The sequence below is a fragment of the Panthera onca genome, chromosome X (genome assembly GCF_046562875.1).
Source record: "Panthera onca isolate mPanOnc1 chromosome X, mPanOnc1 haplotype 2, whole genome shotgun sequence".
Classification (NCBI taxonomy): Eukaryota; Metazoa; Chordata; class Mammalia; order Carnivora; family Felidae; genus Panthera; species Panthera onca.
The window spans coordinates 82,586,314-82,608,094 of NC_138357.1; the positions used below are offsets into that span (position 1 = coordinate 82,586,314).

The 21,781-nt window shown below is 36.9% G+C and overlaps 1 protein-coding gene across 2 annotated transcripts in view; it reads left to right on the plus strand.

Moving 5' to 3' along the window:
* Nucleotides 1-21,781, plus strand: part of WNK3 (WNK lysine deficient protein kinase 3) — a 185,130-nt gene that overhangs the window by 59,670 nt on the left and 103,679 nt on the right. For both annotated transcript variants that reach the window (XM_081794294.1, XM_081794293.1), the window contains exons 8-10: nucleotides 824-1,118; nucleotides 4,602-4,795; nucleotides 4,892-5,041. In XM_081794294.1, coding sequence (XP_081650420.1) covers nucleotides 824-1,118; nucleotides 4,602-4,795; nucleotides 4,892-5,041 — 639 coding nt within the window. The remainder of the gene's footprint in view (nucleotides 1-823; nucleotides 1,119-4,601; nucleotides 4,796-4,891; nucleotides 5,042-21,781) is intronic.

Genomic DNA, 21,781 nt, shown 5'->3' on the forward strand with positions numbered 1-21,781 from the left:
TGAGTTCAAGCCCCGTGTCGGGCTCTATGCTGACAGCCTGGAGCTGCTTCTGATTCTGTGTCTTCCTCAGTCTCTCTCCCACTCTCCTGCTCACGCTCCATGTCTCTCTCTCTCTCTCTCTCTCTCTCTCTCTCAAAAATAAATAAACATTAAAAAGAAAGAACCTAGATGTACATCGAAAATATTGAGGGGCGCCTGGGTGGCTCAGTCAGTGAAGTGTTCCACTCTTGGTTTCGGCTCAGGTCATGATCTCACAGGTTCATGAGTTTGAGCCCTACGTCAGGCTCTGCACTGACAGTGTGGAGCCTGCTTGGGATTCTCCCTCTCTCCCTCTCTCTCTGGCCCTTCCCCTGCTCACATGCACTCTGTCTCCCTGTCTACCTCTCAACATAAATAAAGTTGTATAAAAAATTATTTAAAATTTTTTTAATGTTTATTCATTTTTGAGGGGGGGGGGTGCAGAGGGGCAGAGAGAGAGTGAGACACAAAATCTGAAGCAGGCTCCAGGCTCTGAGCTGTCAGCACAGAGCCTGATGTAGAGCTCGAACCCACAAAACTGTGAGATCGTGACCTGAGCCAAGTCAGACGCTCAACCGACTAAGCCACCCAGGCACCCCTGTATAAAAAATTATTTAATTACTATGATATACACTTGAAACTATGTCAATTATATTGAATTGAAACAAAAAGGACATGTAAACAAATTAGCTCTTATTTAATGGCATTTGCAATTTGGGAGTGCAAAATAACTCTGCTGGTAAAAAAAAAAGTTAAAAATCTTAAATGTTAAAGATGTAGTTTGCTTATTATATTTTGTTTGTAGGTCAAGTCAGGATTCTTCCATGAAAGTGATTCCAAAGCTGTTGCTAAGTCCATTAGAGACCGGGTCACCCTGATAAAGAAGACAAGGGAGAAGAAACCAGCTGGCTGTTTGGAAGAACGCAGGGATTCCCAGTGCAAGTCTGTGGGGAATGTACTCCCTCAGCACCAGAATGCAACTTTGTCCCCTGCTCCTGCTCAACACACGGGGGCTGAATGTGAAGAAACTGAAGTTGATCAGCATGTTCGACAACAGTTTCTACAAAGAAAACCACAGCAGCACTGCTCCTCTGTTACAGGTAGTATTCCTAATTTATAAAAGTAAACAAACGTGTGATTGTATTCCCTTATCTTGAAATAGTACTTTTGTGCTCTTCAAAGAATTCTATTATCCATCATTTCATCAGTCCTTTTACAAACTCCCTGAAATAGACAAGCCAGCCTAGTTATCTTATTTTAAAATTAAGAAACTGTTTTGTTACATGACTTGTCCAAAGTGCTAACTGAATAAGAGCTATAATATTTTTACCATTTTTAAAGGTCTAATGTAAATCCTTAAATAAAGAATATTTGGAACTAAAGGGAAAATTTATTTTTTAAGGAGGAATTTTCTAGACTTTAAGATCCTTTGTTTTTAGACTCAAGTATAAAATTATTGTAGTTCCTTTAATTTTTCTGCTATAATGCATTCTCTTCTCTAGAAGGACACAGTATTTTCTTTTCTTTTTTTAGTGTTTTCATAGTAATAACCAATTGTTCTGTAAAGATAGTATTTTCTAGCCAGGTTCTAAGAGAATGAGAATATATATGACCCTTAGATTTTACTGAAATCCTAATGGCAAGTATAGATTAGTTAGGGATTTACATGAAATGGCCAGCAAATGGAGTTGATTTTTTTTTTAACATTTGCAAATTAGTTTATTGTTAATCCATGCTCAGTAAATTAGTATTATATTTCTAACTTAATGGCTTTTTTTTCCGTAACTAATTGGGACGGTCTCCTTGAGGCGTCCTAGTATCAGGAGTCTTTTATTTTTTTTATTATTTTTTTATTTTTTATTTTTTTTTATTTTTTATTTTTTATTTTTTAATATATGAAATTTACTGTCAAATTGGTTTCCATACAACACCCAGTGCTCATCCCAAAAGGTGCCCTCCTCAATACCCATCACCCACCCTCCCCTCACTCCCACCCCCCATCAACCCTCAGTTTGTTCTCAGTTCTTAACAGTCTCTTATGCTTTGGCTCTCTCCCACTCTAACCTCTTTTTTATTTTTTCCTTCCCCTCCCCCATGGGTTTCTGTTACATTTCTCAGGATCCACATAAGAGTGAAACCATATGGTATCTGTCTTTCTCTGTATGGCTTATTTCACTTAGCATCACACTCTCCAGTTCCATCCACGTTGCTACAAAAGGCCATATTTCATTTTTTCTCATTGCCACGTAGTATTCCATTGTGTATATAAACCACAATTTCTTTATCCATTCATCAGTTGATGGACATTTAGGCTCTTTCCATAATTTGGCTATTGTTGAGAGTGCTGCTATAAACACTGGGGTACAAGTGCCCCTATGCATCAGTACTCCTGTATCCCTTGGGTAAATTCCTAGCAGTGCTATTGCTGGGTCATAGGGTAGGTCTATTTTTAATTTTCTGAGGAACCTCCACACTGCTTTCCAGAGCGGCTACACCAATTTGCATTCCCACCAACAGTGCAAGAGGGTTCCTGTTTCTCCACATCCTCTCCAGAATCTATAGTCTCCTGATTTGTTCATTTTGGCCACTCTGACTGGCGTGAGGTGATATCTGAGTGTGGTTTTGATTTGTATTTCCCTGATAAGGAGCGACGTTGAACATCTTTTCGTGTGCCTGTTGGCCATCCGGATGTCTTCTTTAGAGAAGTGTCTATTCATGTTTTCTGCCCATTTCTTCACTGGGTTATTTGTTTTTCGGGTGTGGAGTTTGATGAGCTCTTTATAGATTTTGGATACTAGCCCTTTGTCTGATATGTCATTTGCAAATATCTTTTCCCATTCCGTTGGTTGCCTTTTAGTTTTGTTGGTTGTTTCCTTTGCTGTGCAGAAGCTTTTTATCTTCATAAGGTCCCAGTAATTCACTTTTGCTTTTAATTCCCTTGCCTTTGGGGATGTGTCGAGTAAGAGATTGCTACGGCTGAGGTCAGAGAGGTCTTTTCCTGCTTTCTCCTCTAGGGTTTTGATGGTTTCCTGTCTCACATTCAGGTCCTTTATCCATTTTGAGTTTATTTTTGTGAATGGTGTGAGAAAGTGGTCTAGTTTCAACCTTCTGCATGTTGCTGTCCAGTTCTCCCAGCACCATTTGTTAAAGAGACTGTCTTTTTTCCATTGGATGTTCTTTCCTGCTTTGTCAAAGATGAGTTGGCCATACGTTTGTGGGTCTAGTTCCGGGGTTTCTATTCTATTCCATTGGTCTATGTGTCTGTTTTTATGCCAATACCATGCTGTCTTGATGATGACAGCTTTGTAGTAGAGGCTAAAGTCTGGGATTGTGATGCCTCCTGCTTTGGTCTTCTTCTTCAAAACTACTTTGGCTATTCGGGGCCTTTTGTGGTTCCATATGAATTTTAGGATTGCTTGTTCTAGTTTCGAGAAGAATGCTGGTGCAATTTTGATTGGGATTGCATTGAATGTGTAGATAGCTTTGGGTAGTATTGACATTTTGACAATATTTATTCTTCCAATCCATGAGCAGGGAATGTCTTTCCATTTCTTTATATCTTCTTCAATTACCTGCATAAGCTTTCTATAGTTTTCAGCATACAGATCTTTTACATCTTTGGTTAGATTTATTCCTAGGTATTTTATGCTTCTTGGTGCAATTGTGAATGGGATCAGTTTCTTTATTTGTCTTTCTGTTGCTTCATTGTTAGTGTATAAGAATGCAACTGATTTCTGTACATTGATTTTGTATCCTGCAACTTTGCTGAATTCATGTATCAGTTCTAGCAGACTTTTGGTGGAGTCTATCAGATTTTCCATGTATAATATCATGTCATCTGCAAAAAGCGAAAGCTTGACTTCATCTTTGCCAATTTTGATGCCTTTGGTTTCCTTTTGTTGTCTGATTGCTGATGCTAGAACTTCCAGCACTATGTTAAACAGCAGCGGTGAGAGTGGGCATCCCTGTCGTGTTCCTGATCTCAGGGAAAAAGCTCTCAGTTTTTCCCCGTTGAGGATGATGTTAGCTGTGGGCTTTTCATAAATGGCTTTTATGATCTTTAAGTATGTTCCTTCTATCCCGACTTTCTCAAGGGTTTTTATTAAGAAAGGGTGCTGGATTTTGTCAAAGGCCTTTTCTGCATCGATTGACAGGATCATATGGTTCTTCTCTTTTTTTTTTTGTAAATGTGATGTATCACGTTGATCGATTTGTGAATGTTGAACCAGCCCTGCATCCCAGGAATGAATCCCACTTGATCATGGTGAATAATTCTTTTTATATGCTGTTGAATTTGATTTGCTAGTATCTTATTGAGAATTTTTGCATAAATGGAGTTGATTTTTATGTGATTCTTTGTTTTTAGGTTTGCTTTACTAAGAAAATTTTAGTTATACTACAATGTCAGCATGGAGAGTTTACATGATGGTTTTTGGTTAATTGTATAGTGTGCATATTTTATTTCAAGTTGTCTCGGGTTGTCAGAGTAAAAGAAAATATAAAACACTTATTATTTCCCATGTCATTTAGACCTTGTGCTTCAAGTTTTTCCTTCTACCTGTTGCTTCTTTTCTTTGTCATAGGTGACAATTTGTCTGAGGCAGGAGCTGGATCTGCTATACACTCAGATACTTCAAGTCATCCCAGTGTGGCCTGTTCCTCAGACCAGAAGATGGGTTCTCAAGTGGTTTCCAACATCCCACAGGCTGAAATAAATGTTCCAGGGATGATTTATCCATCCCAGCAGCGAGTAGGACATTACCAGCAGATTTCAGGGGTAAAGTGAACTGTTATATTTTTAAATATATAATCCATATATTTATTGTAAATGGGAGAGTTTATCTTTAACATATTTTTTTTTCTTATTTAACAGCTGCAACAGCAGCCAAAGCTGTCTCAGCCCCACATTTTGCCTTTGGTTCAAGGTCAGTCCACTGTTTTGCCTGTACATGTCCTTGGACCTCCAGTTGTCTCACAACCCCAGGTTTCCCCATTAACTGTCCAGACGGTCTCACAGGTAAAGGTAAGGTGTATTTTAGAGGTTCTGTATTCTGTTAAATGTATTTAACACTGCCTAGATTTTCTCCCTTTCAAAGGCTCTCTTTCATAAATTCAATATAGTTATATAAAACTCACTGAAAGTTAAAAGTTGTTTATGCCTGAGGATGTGCCTAACATTGTGAAACTAGAATCTTGAGACACTGATTGTATTATTGGCAAAGACACTGAGGACACCATATATCGATAAACAAATTTATTTATAAGTCAGATCTCTTGCTCTTGGTGATGATGGTTTGTTCTTTGTATTGGACTTTTCTAGCCTGGTTTGAATGTGGAGGGATGTCTTTTGTAGTTAATTAGAAATAATATTTTATAGACAAAATCTTTGGCACTTTATCTAAATTCTTGGCTTTTTAAAAAATTTTAATTCCAGTATAGTTAAACATACAGTGTGATATTAATTTCAGGTGTACAATATAGTGATCCTACACTTCCATGCATCACCCTGTGCTCATCACAAGTGAACTCTTTAATACCCTTCATCTATTTCACCCATCCCCCCCCCCCCCCCGCCTGCCTTCTGGTTAACCAGAAGGGTTTGTTCTCTGTAATTAAGAGTCTGTTTTCTTAGTTTGTCTCTTTTTTTCTTTGTTCGTTTATGTCATTTCATTAATTCCACATGAGTGAAATCATATGGTATTTGTCTATCTCTGACTGACTTGTATCACTTAGTATTATACCCTCTAGATCAATCCATGTTGTTGTAAACAGCAAGATTTCGTTCTTTATTATGGCCAAATAATATTCCATTGTGTTTATACACACACACACACACATACATACTACATCTTTATCCATTCATCTATTGATGGACACTTGGGTTGCTTCCATAATTTTGCTGTTGTAATTAGTTTCGCTATAAACATCAGAGTGCATATATCTTTTTGAATTAGTGTTTTTTTGTAATCTTTAGGGGGGAAATACCCAGTAGTGGAATTGCTGGATCATAGGATAGTCCTATTTTTAATTTTTTGAGGAAGCTCCATATTGTTTTCCAGAATGGCTGCACCAGTTTGTATCCTCACCAACAGTGCAAGGGGGTTCCTTTTTCTCCACATCCTTGCCAACACTTGTTTCATGTGTTTTTGGTTTTAGCCATTCTGACAGGTATGAGGTGATATCTCATTGTAGTTTTGATTTGCATTTCCCTGATGATGAGTGATGTTAATCATCTTTTCATGTGTCTGTTGGCCATCTGTATGTCTTCTTTGGAGAAATGTCTGTTCATGTCTTCTGCCTATTTTCAATTGGATTATTTGTGTGTTTTGGTGTTGAGTTGTATAAGATGTTTATATATTTTGGATACTGACAGTTTATTAGATCTTGGCTTTTTTTGATTCATGTTTATTTCTGTAGGAGAAATAAGTGTGTCTTTTTGACTCTCAAACTTAGCATTATTCATTTCTGACAAGGTGTAAACAGTGTTTGTGAGAGTTCATATATTGACTATTCTGGTTCCCTAGGTTATGAACTCTGGACACATGGTTCAGCTTTTTTGTTTTTGCCATCACTGAATTTTCTTTTCTCAACCTCACCAACTCCTACGTGTGCCTTATGTCTTTGGGAATGAGATGGTCTGAGCTCCTAGGCATTCTCTGTATATGATTCAGTTAGCAGCTGGTGCATCTGTTTCTTTTAAGAGATTGATATATAGTAAGTCACAGTTCATCAAACAGTTTTTAATGACTACCATTTCTATGTATGTAAGATAAAGTAAAATATGGCCCATACCCTCAAGGAGTTCACAGTCTTGTAGGAGAAAGCATACACATACTTGACAAATGCCTGATGTATTTAAAACCTGCTGGGGGTAAATTTAATCTGATAGAGTTGACAGTGCATTGTATTTGGCTAGTGTTTGTAGACAACATGGTACATATTCATAATTGCGCTCTTGTGGTTTGATTTGCCTGTTTCTTAGACTTTCATGCCAAGTGTGTTGAAAGGATGCTTAAATTAACTTAGGTTCAACCACATAAGTATGCAGATATATGTATTTTAAAATGTGCTCCAAAAATTTTTTAAGTTTCAAAAATTAGTGTGAGAGTATTATTTACCTATTTAAAAATAAAGCCTATGAAGTTATAAAGAAGACCATGAAAATCACCTGTTATTTCTCCAGCTAGAGACAACTTTTTGTTTATATTTGTCGGTAGAGCCTCTAGATTTGTCTTTTTTCCGTATTATACATATATAATTTTGTTTATATACATCTGAATATCACATACATACTATTTTTTAGACTCCCCCCCCCCCAATATATAGAAGCCACATAAGCAAGCACTTTGACTGTTGGTGTCTTTTTATGAATGTGGTGGTTCAAGTTCTAGGAATTATTGCATCCAACCTATATTTATTCAGCCAACTCTCTCTCCTCTTTGGAGAGCTTCTATGTTCATTTTAGCTATGATATTGAAATCCCTTTGAGCTTTTTCTTGGAACTTCCAGTGTCTAGTGTGTGAAGGTGTTAGATTCAGTTACTCTGAATCTCTGCCAGGGCTTGAATGAGTTATATAACAAGTGCAATAAATGAGAAGCCACGAGCAGTATATTATTGGGACTGGTCTCAATCCCTTAGTGTATTCAACCAGCATTTACTCATGGTATTAAAGATTTTTATAGGACTAATACCAGTACCTTTTTGATAGCTTACTGAACTTTTTAGAACATAGCATTATTTTATCTATCATTTTGTCTGGGAGAGTCCCATTAAAATGGGCATGGCATATGCATTTATAATTTGAATTTTCCTTGCACCACAACCAGGAACTGCAGCTGAACTTTGGAACAGATGGACAAACTTCAGCCCAACATATGACTTTAGACTTGTCAGTTACTGGAGTTCCACAACCAGTCTTTTCTGCAGTTTCTCCTCAGACATTGTCTGCTTCACGAATGATTTCCCAGCATCCAAAATTGGTCTTCAACTTGAGCCTGGCCCTAGAAATGGAAATCAGGAATTAACCAAATCACCAGATTCTAATGACATCTAACTTCTTTTCTTTCTTTCTTTTTTTTGAGAGAGAGAGAGAGAGAGCACATGAATGTGTGGGGGGGGGGGAGCAGAGGGAGAGAGAAAGAAAGGGTGGGGGAGAGAGAGAATCCCAAGCAGGTTCTATGCCCAGTATGGAGCCCGATGTGGGGCTCAATCTCACAACTATGAGATCATGACCTGAGCTGAAATCAAGAGTCGGATGCTTAACCAACTGAATCACCCAGGCACCCCCAGAATTCTAGTTTATTATTGGTTAACTGTTCTCAAGCTTTGTCAAATAATTCTGCACAATACATGAGCAGTGCACAGAAGGCTGCTGGTACAGTTCAGCTCCCTTCTAATTCCACTGGGGGGCATTCAGGGGCCAATTAGCCTTCACAAAAGATATATTTAGTACCCCACCCGTACTCCATAGTACATCAGGAGTCTAGGAGACTCTAGGTTCTTCAGTGCCACAAAGCCAGACTGTGTATTTGAAGAAACCTTTTTTCCAAGCCTCTAGTCAGCAGCAGCCATTAATTTTACAACCTAAAATTATGGCATCACTACAAAAAATTGTGCAGTGGGATTGTATTCTGAGAGTGTCTGAAGCTCGTGCAAGTCAGCAGCAGTGAAAAGGTGATATTAAAAGTGTGATTCAGTCCCTGCAATGACCCTCTTACTCTATTCAACACACTTCTGCAGGGCCACCTGCAGAACTGCCATCCTTCCCATTGAAGGCTCCTGGGCAGCTGCCATTTGTGATACATCCCCAGAACAAGCTTTTTAGCCATCATAGCCAATTTACCCAATCCAGACTACAGCACAGTGTGTTTATTCACTGTCATCCCCAGAATATCTTCTTTGTACTGTACAACCACCAGGCTCACAGTCAACTCATTCTGTGCAGACTTCTTATCCAGTCCTGCCTGTGGTACAGGCCTCTTATTTGGCTCCAGCCTAAGGGCATCCTGCTTTTCCAGTGCAACCTCAGGTTTTGTCAGCTTTTCCAGACCAGCCAGCATATATGATCCAAGCAGCTTACTCTGTGCAATCTATAGAACAGTTTGCTTACTGGGCACTGCCACTTGAGCATGCCCATTATTCAGCACAAACTGCTTACACCATCTAGACAACTGAACAGGCAACCTACATAACTCAGCAAGTATACACAGTAAACCCTACCGATAACAAGCACATACATATTGCAAATGCTGCAGATCAGAAGTTACACTCCGTACCACCTTATGTAGTACAGACTTCTGATGAACAAATCTATTTAACACAACCCTAAGGTGGTAATTCTTCAAAGTTGGAGCAAAAGACATTTTTAACATTAATCTTAATGTCCAGTACTCAGCAGCTGCATCACAAGCAGATGTTGGTTTTAGACACCAGCAGCTAAAAACCCACTCAATTAGCATTACGTGTCAGAGGGCCATGGAAGGACAACTTCAACATCCTGCGCAGATGTCCTTCATTCAACAGGCCTCCTCACAGGCCCAGATCCAGCCCCCCCCCCCACTTTATCTACACAGTTTTCACGATCATATCTAACACCAAGCCAGGTTTCTCATTCAGTTTTCATTCAGCATCTGCACATGACTCATTCATCTTGTAGAGAAGCACAGAAAAGCCATCAGTTGTCTACTAAAGAAGGTCTTGTAAATCAACAGCAGTCTTTGGGTAGCCACCACGCTGCTTTCCAGCAGCGTTTACCTCATTCACAGGCACCTAACCAAGTTCAGACATTACCAGGTATGTTGAAGGTATGGATATGGTATGGATTATACCTCCTTTGCAAGAAAACTTGCAACCAGTGGCAATGGAAAAATACATAATGCAGCCCTTAAAGCAGACTCAAGTGCTTCAGCATTAGCAAACATTTCCCCTGAAGAAAACCCTAGCGTAGCACCAGCCAGCATGCATTCAGCAGCAGTCTGCTGTCCAGCCACAGTGGCAACCATCTTCTGGCTCAACACTTGTTTTTCGGTCAGCAGAAACACAATTACAACAGCAGACCCTCTGTCAAAGCTCTGGGGTAGCTCTTTCAAATCAGCCACCTTCTTCTGCTCATCAACACTTAGTATTCCAGTGCAGGCTTCTACTGTCTTTTAGAGCATTTCTATGTTATAGACACAGCAGCATTTGCAAAGCCAAGAAATTCCAAAGGTAAATCCTCCTGGAGGAAAAATATAGATGATTGTGATTTTTCTGTGATGTTCAAGGGTCAGGGAGATAGTGAGCTAGGTAGAAATGGCATTGGACAGGGAGTCACAGTCCCCATTCTTGGGTCTTTTCCTTATTTATTCAGTGCGTGGCCTTGACTCAAGTCTCTGGGGTTTCCTCATCTCTAAAGTTGGAGGGGTTAAACCAGATGATGATAACAAAAAAAATATTTGAGCACCTACTTGGGATGTATCAGTGAATAAAACACAAAAATCCCTTCTGGCATTAACTTTTGTTTCCTGATGCAGAGAGACTCTGTTAATAACCTTAATAAAAAGTAAATTTATAATATGGTCCCAGGAGACTGGGGGAAATGTGGAGCAGGGTAAGGAGGAAAGTGGGTTGTAATTTTAAATAAGGTAGTGATCAGGGTAGGCCTCGTTGACATTTGAGCAAACATTTGAAGGAGGTGATGTAGCCCACAGTGCACATTTGAGGCAGAGGGAATAAGCAGTGAAAGGCCATGGAGAAGGAGAGTGTCTGGCATGTTTGAAGAACAGCAAGGAGGCCAGTTAATTCTAAAATGTTAGGAGCCAGTGATTATCTTATTACTCTACATTTATAATACAGCATTTGCCTTTATGAGATGATAGTAATGAACACTATTAAGTGATTCCCAGGTGCCAAATACTGTCTTAATGATTTTACATGTACTATTCTCACAACTGTATGAATTGTAGCTATCATTACTCCTGTTTTATAGGTGAGGAAACTGAGGTTCACAGAGGTTACAGGAAGGTCAGGATTTGAACCCAAACTATTTGGCTGCAAAGGCTGTGCCCTTAATCATTACACCCACCAGCCAGCCTCTTTGTAAGATAGTATCCTCCCTGCCAGAATTGGAGAAGACGGACATGATGACTTCATTGAGATTTAGTTAATTCAGGAGATTGATTGAATTATTTATAGAAAGAAATTGACAATCTAGTATATTCTTGTTTCTGTGTGTGTATGTGTGTGTGTGGCTGTTTTGTTCTGCTTTAGATAACTCTGAAGACTCTGAATTTATTGAGTTTGACTAATAAAAATGCCTTGAGGTCCTTAGATAAAAGGTGTGCTGTCCTGTAGGAATTTTCTATTGATGGTATATTAGTATTCCAAACAGCTATTATCTCAAGTACTGTGTATTTTATAAAATTCCCTCTTCCTCAAGGGTATAAATTATAGTGAATTCCAGTGTGTGCAAGCTGACTCCTAACAGAAACAATCAAGGATTAATAAAGATCTTTGCAGTTGATGGTTCTTCAGACAAAGCATGCTATTCTGGGGTTATTTCTTTAAAAAAATTCTTTTAATGTTTATTTATTTTGAGAGAGAAAGAGAGCATGAACAGGGTAGGAGCAGAGAGAGAGGGAAACACAGAATCCAAAGCAGGCTCCAGGCTCTGAACTGTCAGCACAGAGCCCGATGCGAGACTCGAACCCACAAACTACAAGATCATGACCTGAGCCGAAGTCAGACGCTTAACCGACTGAGCCACCCAGGAGCCCCTGGGGTTATTTCTTTAGAATAAAGTTCTTCATGAAGTATTTTGGAATGGAATATTCGTTTCTGTAGGTGTGTGCCGTATACTTTCCTTACCTAATTAAAAAAAAAATTCCTCAACATTTTATTAAGAAAAATTTCAAAGATAACAAAAAGTTGAAAAATTATAAAGTGAACACCCATATAACCTACCAACTAGATTCTATAGCTAACTTTTGTTGTATTTGCTCAATTACGTATCCATACCTTTATTCACTTATCAATCCATCTTGTTTTTCTGGCACATTTCAAAATTAAAGTTTTTGACATCAGTATACGTCATAAATACTTCAGCATTCATATCATTGGCTAGAACTGAGCATTAATTTTTTTAGTTTATATTTGTATGCAGTAAAATGCATAGATTATAATTCAATGAGATTTGACAAATGCTTACACTTGTGTTACGCAACCAATTATCAAAATATAGACCAGGTGTTGGCAAACATTTTCTGTAAAGGTATAGGTAGTAACTGTTTTAGTTGTTGTGGGCTATAGAGTCTCTGTTACAGCGACTCAACTCTGCTATTACATGCATGAAAATGGCCATAGACAATATATTAAAAAAAAATGGACATGGCTGTGTTCCAATATAACTATTCACAAATAGATGGTGTGCCAGCTTTGGCCTGCAGGCTGTAGCTTGTCCACCCAATACAGAATACTGCCATTACTTCAGAAAGCTCCCTCATGACTCTTCCCAGTCAGTACTCCCCACACCCCACCAGAGTTGACTGTTGTTGAGTTTTTTCACCTTAGTTTATCCTGTTCTAGATCTTCATATAATTGGAATCATACAGTGTGTACTCTTGTATAAGGATTTTCTCAGTAGATTTTTGAGATTGATCCACATTGTGTGTATCAATAATTTCTTTTACTGCAGAGTAATATTCTATTGTATGAACATACCAAATCTGTCCATTTTACTATTCATGAGTACCTGAGTGGTTTCTAGTTTGGGGTTATTAATAATAAAACTGCTGTGAATATTCTTGTATAAGTCTTTTTGTTAACATATGCTTTTATTTCTCCTGAATAATACCTAGGAGTAGAATTGCTGGGCCATGGGATAGGTATTTGTTTACCTTTTTTCCAGATTGGCACTATTTTACAGTAACATCAGCAATATATGAGTGTCACACCCTCACTAACTCTAATTTTAGCTATTCTGGTGGGTGTGTAGTGGTATCTTGTAGTTTTAATTTGCATTTCCCTGATGACTGTGTTGTTGAGCACCTTTTCATGTATTTATTGGCCTTTGTGTATTTTTCTTTGTGAAGTGTCTGTTCAAGGCATTTGCCCATTTTACTTTGCCCATTGTAGTTTGCCTTACATTGTTGGCTTGTACAAGTTCTTATATATTCTGGATAATACTAGTCTTTTAGCAAATATATGCTTTACAGATCTATTCTCCAATCGGTGGATTGCTCATTAATTTTTGTAATGATTTCATTGGACGAAACAGAGTATTTAGTCTTGATGAAGTTGACGAAACAGAGTATTTAATCTTGATGAAGTCTAATTCATCAGAATTTTCTTTTGTGGTTATTTTTTTCTGTGGCCTCAGAAACCTTTGCCTACACCCAAGTTACAAAAATACTCCCTGTTTTATGGTTTTAGGTTTTATGTTGAGGTCTGTAGTCCATCCTACATTAATTTTATGAGTGGTGTGAAGTAGGAGGTCAAAGTTCTTTCTTTTCCCCATATGAATAACCCACTGTTTAAGCTGTTGAAAAGATTTCCTTTTCCCATTGGATTGTTTAGCATCTTGTCCAAAGTAAAATAAACTTATAAATATGAATCTGTTTCTGGGCAGTGTATCCTGTTGCATTGATCTAGTTGTCCATCCATTTGCCAGCACCACACTGTCTTGATTACTGTTGATTTATAATATATCTTGAAGTTAGATAATACAATTCTTTCTACTTTGTTTGCATTTTCAAGATTTCTTTGGATATTCCAGGTCCTTTGCATTTCCATATAAATCTTAGAATTAGATGGACAATTTCTACCAAAAAATGGTAGAATTTTAGTAGGGATTGTTTCAGATCTGTAGATCAATTTGAGGAGATATGACATAACAATATTGAATCTTCCAACCCAGGAAAATGGCATATTTCTTCATTTATTTATATCTTCTATCATTTCCCGTCAATGTTTTATAGTATGGGGGTTGTGGCACATCATTTGTATGTGTGTGGTGGTAGTGAGAACTCACCTTTGGATAAGCTTATTCCTAATTTATGTTTTGATGATACTAAAAATGGAATTACTTTTTAAATTACATTTTCCAATTGTTTGCCATTTGTATAAAAGTAAAATTGTTTTTTTCACCTTTTGGGATGAGCACTGGGTGTTGTATGGAAACCAATTTGACAATAAATTTCATATTTAAAAAAAATTATTTTTTTGTCCTTGTACTCTGTGTCTTTATGAAGTTCAATTTATTAGTTCTTGTTCTTTCATTGATCCCTTGAGATTTTCAATGTAAATAATCAAATGCAGACAGTTTTATGTCTTCCCTTCTAATCTTTATGCTTTTTATTTCTGTTTTTGCCTTATTGCACTGGCCTCAACCTCTAGTACAATGTTAAATAGCAAAAAAGATACTGGACATTTTGCCTTGTTCCCTGATATAAGGGAGAAAGTGCTTGATATTTCACCTCTAAGTATGCTGTTAGATGTAGGGTTTTCTAGATGACCTTTATCAGATGAAGAATTTCCCCATATTCTCAATTCACTAAAAATATTTTATCCTGAGTGGATGTTGAATTTTGTCAAATGCTTTTTTTCTGCATCTGTTGAAATGGTGATATGACATATGACTAATATGGCTAAATTTACATATACCATTTTACTATTTTTTCTCTTTACCCCTCTGGTTTTTTTTATTTCTCCTGGCCAAACTTCTTTGGGTAAAAAAAATTATTTTTTAGAATCCAGTTTTAATTTTACTATTTTTTTTAGCTAAATACTCTTCCTATGTTTTAGCAATTTCTATCAACTTTATTTATCTAGGCATTCTTTTATTGAGATATAATTCATACACCGTAAAATTCACCCTTTTAAAGTGTACAATTCTATGATTTTTAGTATATTCACAAGGTTGTGCAACCATCACCACTAATTCCAGGATATTCTTGTCACCCTAAAAGAAACGCCCTATCTATTAGCAGTCATTATTCTTTACCTCCACCTCCCCTGCCCCTGCCATTCACTTATCCAATATCTATTTAGTTGCTTATTCTAGACATTTCATATAAATGGAATCATGCTATATATGCCTTTATGTGTCTGGCTTCTTTCACTTATGATAATGTTTTCAGGGTTTATCCATGGGGTAGCATGCATCAGTATTTCATTCCTTCTTACAGCCAGATAATATTCCATTGTATAGACATATTTTGTTTATACCTCTATCAGTTGTTGGACATTTGGGTTGTTTTTACTTTTTTGTTGTGAATAATGCTAGTATGAGCATTTGTGTACAAGTTTTTGTGTGAACATTCATTTCTCTGGTAATATACTCAGGAGTGAAATTGCTGAGCCATATGGTAACTCCATGTTTAACTTTTTGAGGAACTGCCAAATTTTCCAAAGCATGTGTACCATTTTACATTCCTACCAGCAAGGTATAAGGATTTCAATTTCTTCACATCCTTCCCAACACTTATTACTTGCCTTTTTGATTGTAGCATCCTAACGGATGTGAAGTGGTTTGCATTTCCTTAAAGGCTAATGATGTTGAGAATCTTTTCAAATTCTTGTGGACTCTGTGTATCTTCTTTTTTTCTTCTTTGGAGAAATATCTATTCAAGTACTTTGCCCATTTAAAAAATGTTTTTTAATGTTTATTTATTTTTGAGACAATGCGAGAGACAGAGTGCAAGTGGTGGAGGGGCAGACAGAGGGAGACACAGAATCTGAAGCAGCCTCCAGGCTCTGAGCTGTCAGCACAGAGCCCAACGCAGGGCTCAAACTCACGAACCATGAGATCATGACCTGAGCCAAAGTCGGACGCTCAACCAACTGAGCCACTCAGGCGCTCCAGTCCTTTGCCCATTTTTAAATTAAGGTTCTTTTTGTCTTTTAATTGTTGAGTTTTAAGTGTTCTTTATATATTCTGGATGCTGGACCCTTATCAGATTTGCGACTTGCCAGTATTTTCTCCCATTCGGTGTGTTCTCTTTTCACTTTCTTGATACTGTGCTTTGCAGCTTAAAACTTTTTAATTTGATAAATCCAGTTTATGTTTTCTTTGGTTGCTTTGTGCTTTTGTAATTTTTCCTTTTTAATTTGAAAGCCCTTTATTTCTTTTTCTTCCTGATTGCTCTTTCTAGAACTTCCAGTGCCATGTGGAATAGAAGTAGTGAGAGAGGACATCCTTGTGTGATTCCTGATCTTAGTGGGAAAGATTTGAGTCTTTCACCATTAAATGTAATGTTAGCTATGGATGTTTCCACTTTTAAACAACTTTATTCAGGTATAATTTATGAACAATAAACTGCATATATTTATAGCATACAATTCAATGACTTGATAGATATATGCCACAATCAAGACGTTTAACATTTCACCAATCCCCAAAAGTTTCTTGTGTCCCTTTTCAGTGTTTTTTTTTTGTGATTTCTCAAGGGATTTTAATTTACATTCTTAATTCTTCAGTTTCTACATGGCTTTAATATTTTATTTAATAGTGTATTATATAAAATATAATAACCATGTAACCATTTATTCCCTCTAAGCTTTAAGCTATCATTGATATTGATATATATATATATATGTATATATATATGTATGTATGTATGTGTGTGTATATATACACATATATATTATACCTACATGTATCATAAGCCATACAATGCAATCTTATAACTTTTGCCTTATATAAACAAACATTTTTCAAGAAAGTAAGAGAACAAATTTAAACTTTGATGAGGTCCAATTTTTCAATTTATTTATTTTTTGTATTGATTGTGTCTTTGATGTTAAATCTAACTTTTTGCCTAGTCTTAGACCCTGGAGTTATTCTCTTGTTTTTGTTTGTTTGTTTAAGTTTATTCATTTATTTTGAGAGAGAAGAAGGGGACGGGTAGAAATAGAGGAAGAGAGAGAATCCCAAGCAGGCTCCACGCTGTCAGTGTAGAGTCTAACACGGGGCTTGATCTCATAAACTGTGAGATCATGACCTGAGCCAAAATCAAGTTGGACACTTAACTGAGCCACCCAGGTGCCCCTATTTGTTTTTTAATTTATGGTTTTCACTTATGATCTAGGTGATCTATGTTATTTTGTTAATTTTTGTATAAGGTGTGAGGTTAAGTTCCGGATTTTTCTTTTTCTTTCTTTTCTTCTACCTATAGATGTACAATTGCTCTAGTGTGATTTGTTGAGAAGACTACCCTTCTTCCATTGAATTACTTTTTATACCTTTGTCTAAAATCAGTTGGGCATATTTGTGTGGGTCTTTTTCTGGGTTCTCTATTTTATTAAATTCATTTATGTCTCTGTCTCCCTGTTAATTACATAGGTCTTGATTACTGTTGCTATACAGAAAGACTAACATTGAGTAAAGTGTTTTCTCCCCCTGCCTTCTTTTTTTAAAGATTATTTTAGTCATTATCTAGCTATTATAGGACTTCTAACTTTCCATATAAAGTTTAGAATAATCTTGTCTATATCTATAGCAAATCTTGTCAGGATTTTGATAGTAATTGCATTAATCCTATATATAAATGTGGGGAGAATTGACATGTTTACCGTATTGAGTCTTCCACTACTCATGAATGCAGTGTCTCTCCGTATATTTAGGTCTTCTTTGATTGTTTTCATTAGCACTTTGTAATTTTCAGCATACATATACTGAACATCTTTTATTAAATTTAAGTATTAAGTAATTTTCTTTGGAGAGATTACAAATGGTATTGTTTTTCATTTCAGTTTCACATGTTCATTGTACATAGAAATGCAATTGGTGTGTGTGGGAGGGGGTGTGTGTGTCTTGTATCCTATGACTTTGCTGAACTTAATTATTTTTAGAAGAGTTTTTTGGGTAGAATACTTGTGATTTTTTTTTATGTAGACAATCATGTAATCTCCAAAATGTAGACCATTTAATCTCTTTCTACTCTATATGCCATTCTCTTTCTACTCTATATGCCATTTAGTTCTTATTTTCCTTTTGTTGTGCTGGTTAGCATTTCAAATACTGTGTTGAATAAGAGTGATGAGAATGAACATACCTTGTTTCCAAGCTTAGAGGAAAACATTAAGTCTTTCACGATTAGGTATGATGTAAGCTATAGATTTTTCCTACATGCTCTTTATCAAGTTGAGGTAGTACCTAGCAGCTATTTGAGTCACTGAGAAAAATTCCTTTTCTCTGTTAATATAATTTTATGATTTTTTTTTACCTATTGGTGTTGTGGATTACATTGATTTCAAATGTTGAAACAGCATTGCATCCTTGGAATAAACCCATTTGGTCATAATGTATAATTCTTTGTGTATATTGTTGGATTTAATTTACTAACATTTCATGCAGGATTTTTGAATCTTAAGTTCATGAGAGATATTAGTCTGCCATTTTTCTATATCTTTGTAATTTTCTGTCTGGAGATTGTATCAATTGCTGAGAGAGGATGCTGAAGTTTATAATCGTAGATTTATATATTTCTCTTTTTAGCTGATTTTTTCCCATTTGTTTTGAAGGTCTCTTGTTCCATGCAATCACATTTAGGATGGCTAGGTCTGCTTGTTGGATTGATCTTTTTATCATTATATTATGTCCCTTTTCATCCCTACTAATTTTCTTTTCTCTGAAGTACACTTTATCTGATACTACATATCCACTCCTGCTTTCTTTTGATTAATGTTAGCATGGTATATCTTTCTCCTTCTTTCTACTTTCAACCTACTTGTCTTATTGTGTTTAAAGTGAATTTCTAGTAGAAAGCATCCAGCTGGGTTGGGGGTTTTTTTGTTGTTGTTTTTTTACCCACTCTGCCCATGTTTTCCTTTCATTTGGTATATTTAGACCATTTACACTCAAAATAATTATTGATATCTTAGGACTTAAGTTTGACATTTTAGTATTTGCTTTTTGTTTCTTTCCCATGTTCTACTTCCTCTGTTTCTCTGTTCTTGTCTTCCTGTAAGTTACTTGCAGATTTTTTCAGGATTCCTTGTTTTATTTATACTGTTTGCATGTATTGTGCTGTATAGTTTTTTAGTGGTTGCTCTAGGTATTACGCTCTGTATATGTAACTAATACACTCTTCTAGTATGGACATTTTACCACTTCAGGTTGAGTATTGAAACCTTACTTCCATTTAGGTCTCCTTACCCTTCCTAGTTTTAAAATATAATTGTCTCGGGGCGCTTGGGTGGCTCAGTTGGATAGGCATCCAACTTTGGCTCAGGTCATTATCTCACAGCTTGGCTCATTAGTCTGAGCCCCACATTGGGTTCTATGCTGACAGCTCAGGGCCTGGAGCCTGCTTCGGATTCTGTGTCTCCCTCTCTCTCTGCCCCTCCCCTGCTCACACTCTGTCTCTCTCTCTCTCTCTCTCTCTCTCTCTATCAAAAGTAAATAAACACTAAAAAAAATTTAAATATAATTGTTTCAGAGCGCCTGGGGGGCTCAGTTGGTTGAACGTCCAACTTCAGCTAAGGTCATACTCTCACAGTTCATGAGTTCAAGCCACATGTCCAGCTTTGCGCTAACAGCTCAGAGCCTGAAGCCTGCTTCAGATTCTGTCTCTCTCTCTCTCTCTCTCTCTCTCTCTCTCTCTCTCCCTCCCTCACCTGCTCACGCTCTGTCTCTGAAAAATAAATAAATATTAAAAAATTAAAAATAAAAATAAAACATAATTGTCTCAAGTGTATCCTCATATGTTAAGTACCACAATAGATGTTATATGTTTACAGACCTACTGGCGAAAAGTTCTAGTTTTGTTTAGTCTGAGAATATCTTTTTTTTCTCTTTCATTTCTGAAGGTATATTTTGCTGGATGTAGAATTCACGGTTAACAATTATTTTCTTCCAGCATTTGAAAAATGTTATGCCCCTCCTTTTGGCTTCCATATGTTTAGGTGAGAAATATGCTGTCATTCAAGTTGATGTTCCACTAATGTAATGTGTTGTTACTTCCTAGTTGCTGTTAAAATTTAGTTTTTACAAGTTTAATTATGATGTATCTTGGCATGGATTTCTTTGGGTTTATCCTCTTTGAAATTCACTCAGCTTCATGCATTTGTTTTATGTCTGGCCAAATATGGGAGGTTTTCAACTATTATTTCTTTGAATATTATTTTCTGCTACATGTTCTTTCTTGTTTCCTGCCAAGGCTCCGATTCAGTCTTTTTTTGTTTTATTGTGTTCCATAGGTTTAGAGGCCCTGTTAATTTCTTTCAGTTTCTTATCTCTTTTATTCAAACTGAGTAAATTCTAATTAATCTGTACTCAAGTTCACTTATTCTGTTTTCTGTCATTTGCATGCTGTTAATTAGCCCATTCAGTTAGTTTTTTATTTACATTATTTTTTATTTCTATAATTTCTATATAGTTCATATAAGTTCTATTTTTTCCCTCAGGTTTTCTATTTTTTCATTTGTTTCCAGAGAAATTATAATTACTTACTGAGGATTTTTTTCTGACAGCTGCTGTAAAATCCTTGTAAGATAATTCCAACATCTGATTCATCTTGGTATTGGTGTGAGTTGATTGCATTTTCCCATTTGAGTTGTGATTTTTCTTTTCATGTGACAAGTGATTTTTTTTGTTGTATGTTGGATATTTTTAGTATTATGATTGGGGATTCTTGGTCATATTTAAATCTTCTATTTTAGCAGGCACTTGGACTATTGAGTTTAGCCTGTAGACTCTATCCTTCTTTTGTGGACCATAGTTCCAAAGATAATTTAGTTTCTTGAGCTCTTGTAATACTGTTCTGGTCTGCTTGGTCTTCTGGCTCTTGTTGAGCCCTCACTGGGCCCCTGTTGGTGCTACCTGCAGTAGTGGAAAGGGTTTTTCTGGGCTGCCAAGTGTTAGATTTCAGGAGTGGTAGATGCTGGGCCGAAGGATGGAAAGCATATCCCCTGGCCTCTTATCTGGCCACCTGATGCTGGTACCCTTCATACTCGATATTGCCTAGTGCCACTAGAATATGGAAGCATTTACCTGGTTACTGTTTATTGCTGGTCAGGAGTTGAGGGGTCATCATGGCTCTCTTCCACTGGACACAGGTGAGGACATAATGATGTGGGTTGCCTTCTGCCTTTAGGTGAAGTGTCAGGAGACACCTAGTCTGGAACTTTTCCTGCTGTGTGGTGGAGCACAGGAGCTTCTGGGTCTGGAAGGCTCTGTACTACCCGACTCTTTCCTCTGTTTCTTCAATCTTGTAAGAATGTTGGTGTTTTCTTTTGATTTTTATCTGCTATAGGGATTACTCTCAGATGAAAAGCCATAAAAATGGCAAACTCATCCACTATTCTTCCTTTTTTCCTACTGACACCTTCCTACCAGTTTCTACCTGCTTTTGCTTGGTCTCAGGCAGTGTTTTGTTTTACATTTGTCCAGCACTTTCATTGGTAACTGCCCAGGGTGGGGGAGGGTATTAGAAGTAGACCTTACTTTCCCAATTTTTGTCATTGCAAAATAGCACTTACGTGAGGTAATCACTGTAGTCCTGTCAGTAAACCCTAGAAAGTTGAAGGGATGGTATGAATTTCTGATATTTGGGTTATTTTACTGCCAAGGTAGAGGAAAGAGAGATCTTCAGTCTGGTCAAATAGCAAGCTATGCTTACATTTTGTGTCTGTCTCTCCAATAAAACTGAAGGTTTTTTGCATAGAGATCTGTACACTATTTACCTCTGTATTCCTAGCACCTAGCATAATGATTGATAAAAATAGTTGCTTGTTGCATGTCTGTTGAATAAATTAATAAATAACAATGTCTATAGATATCTCTAT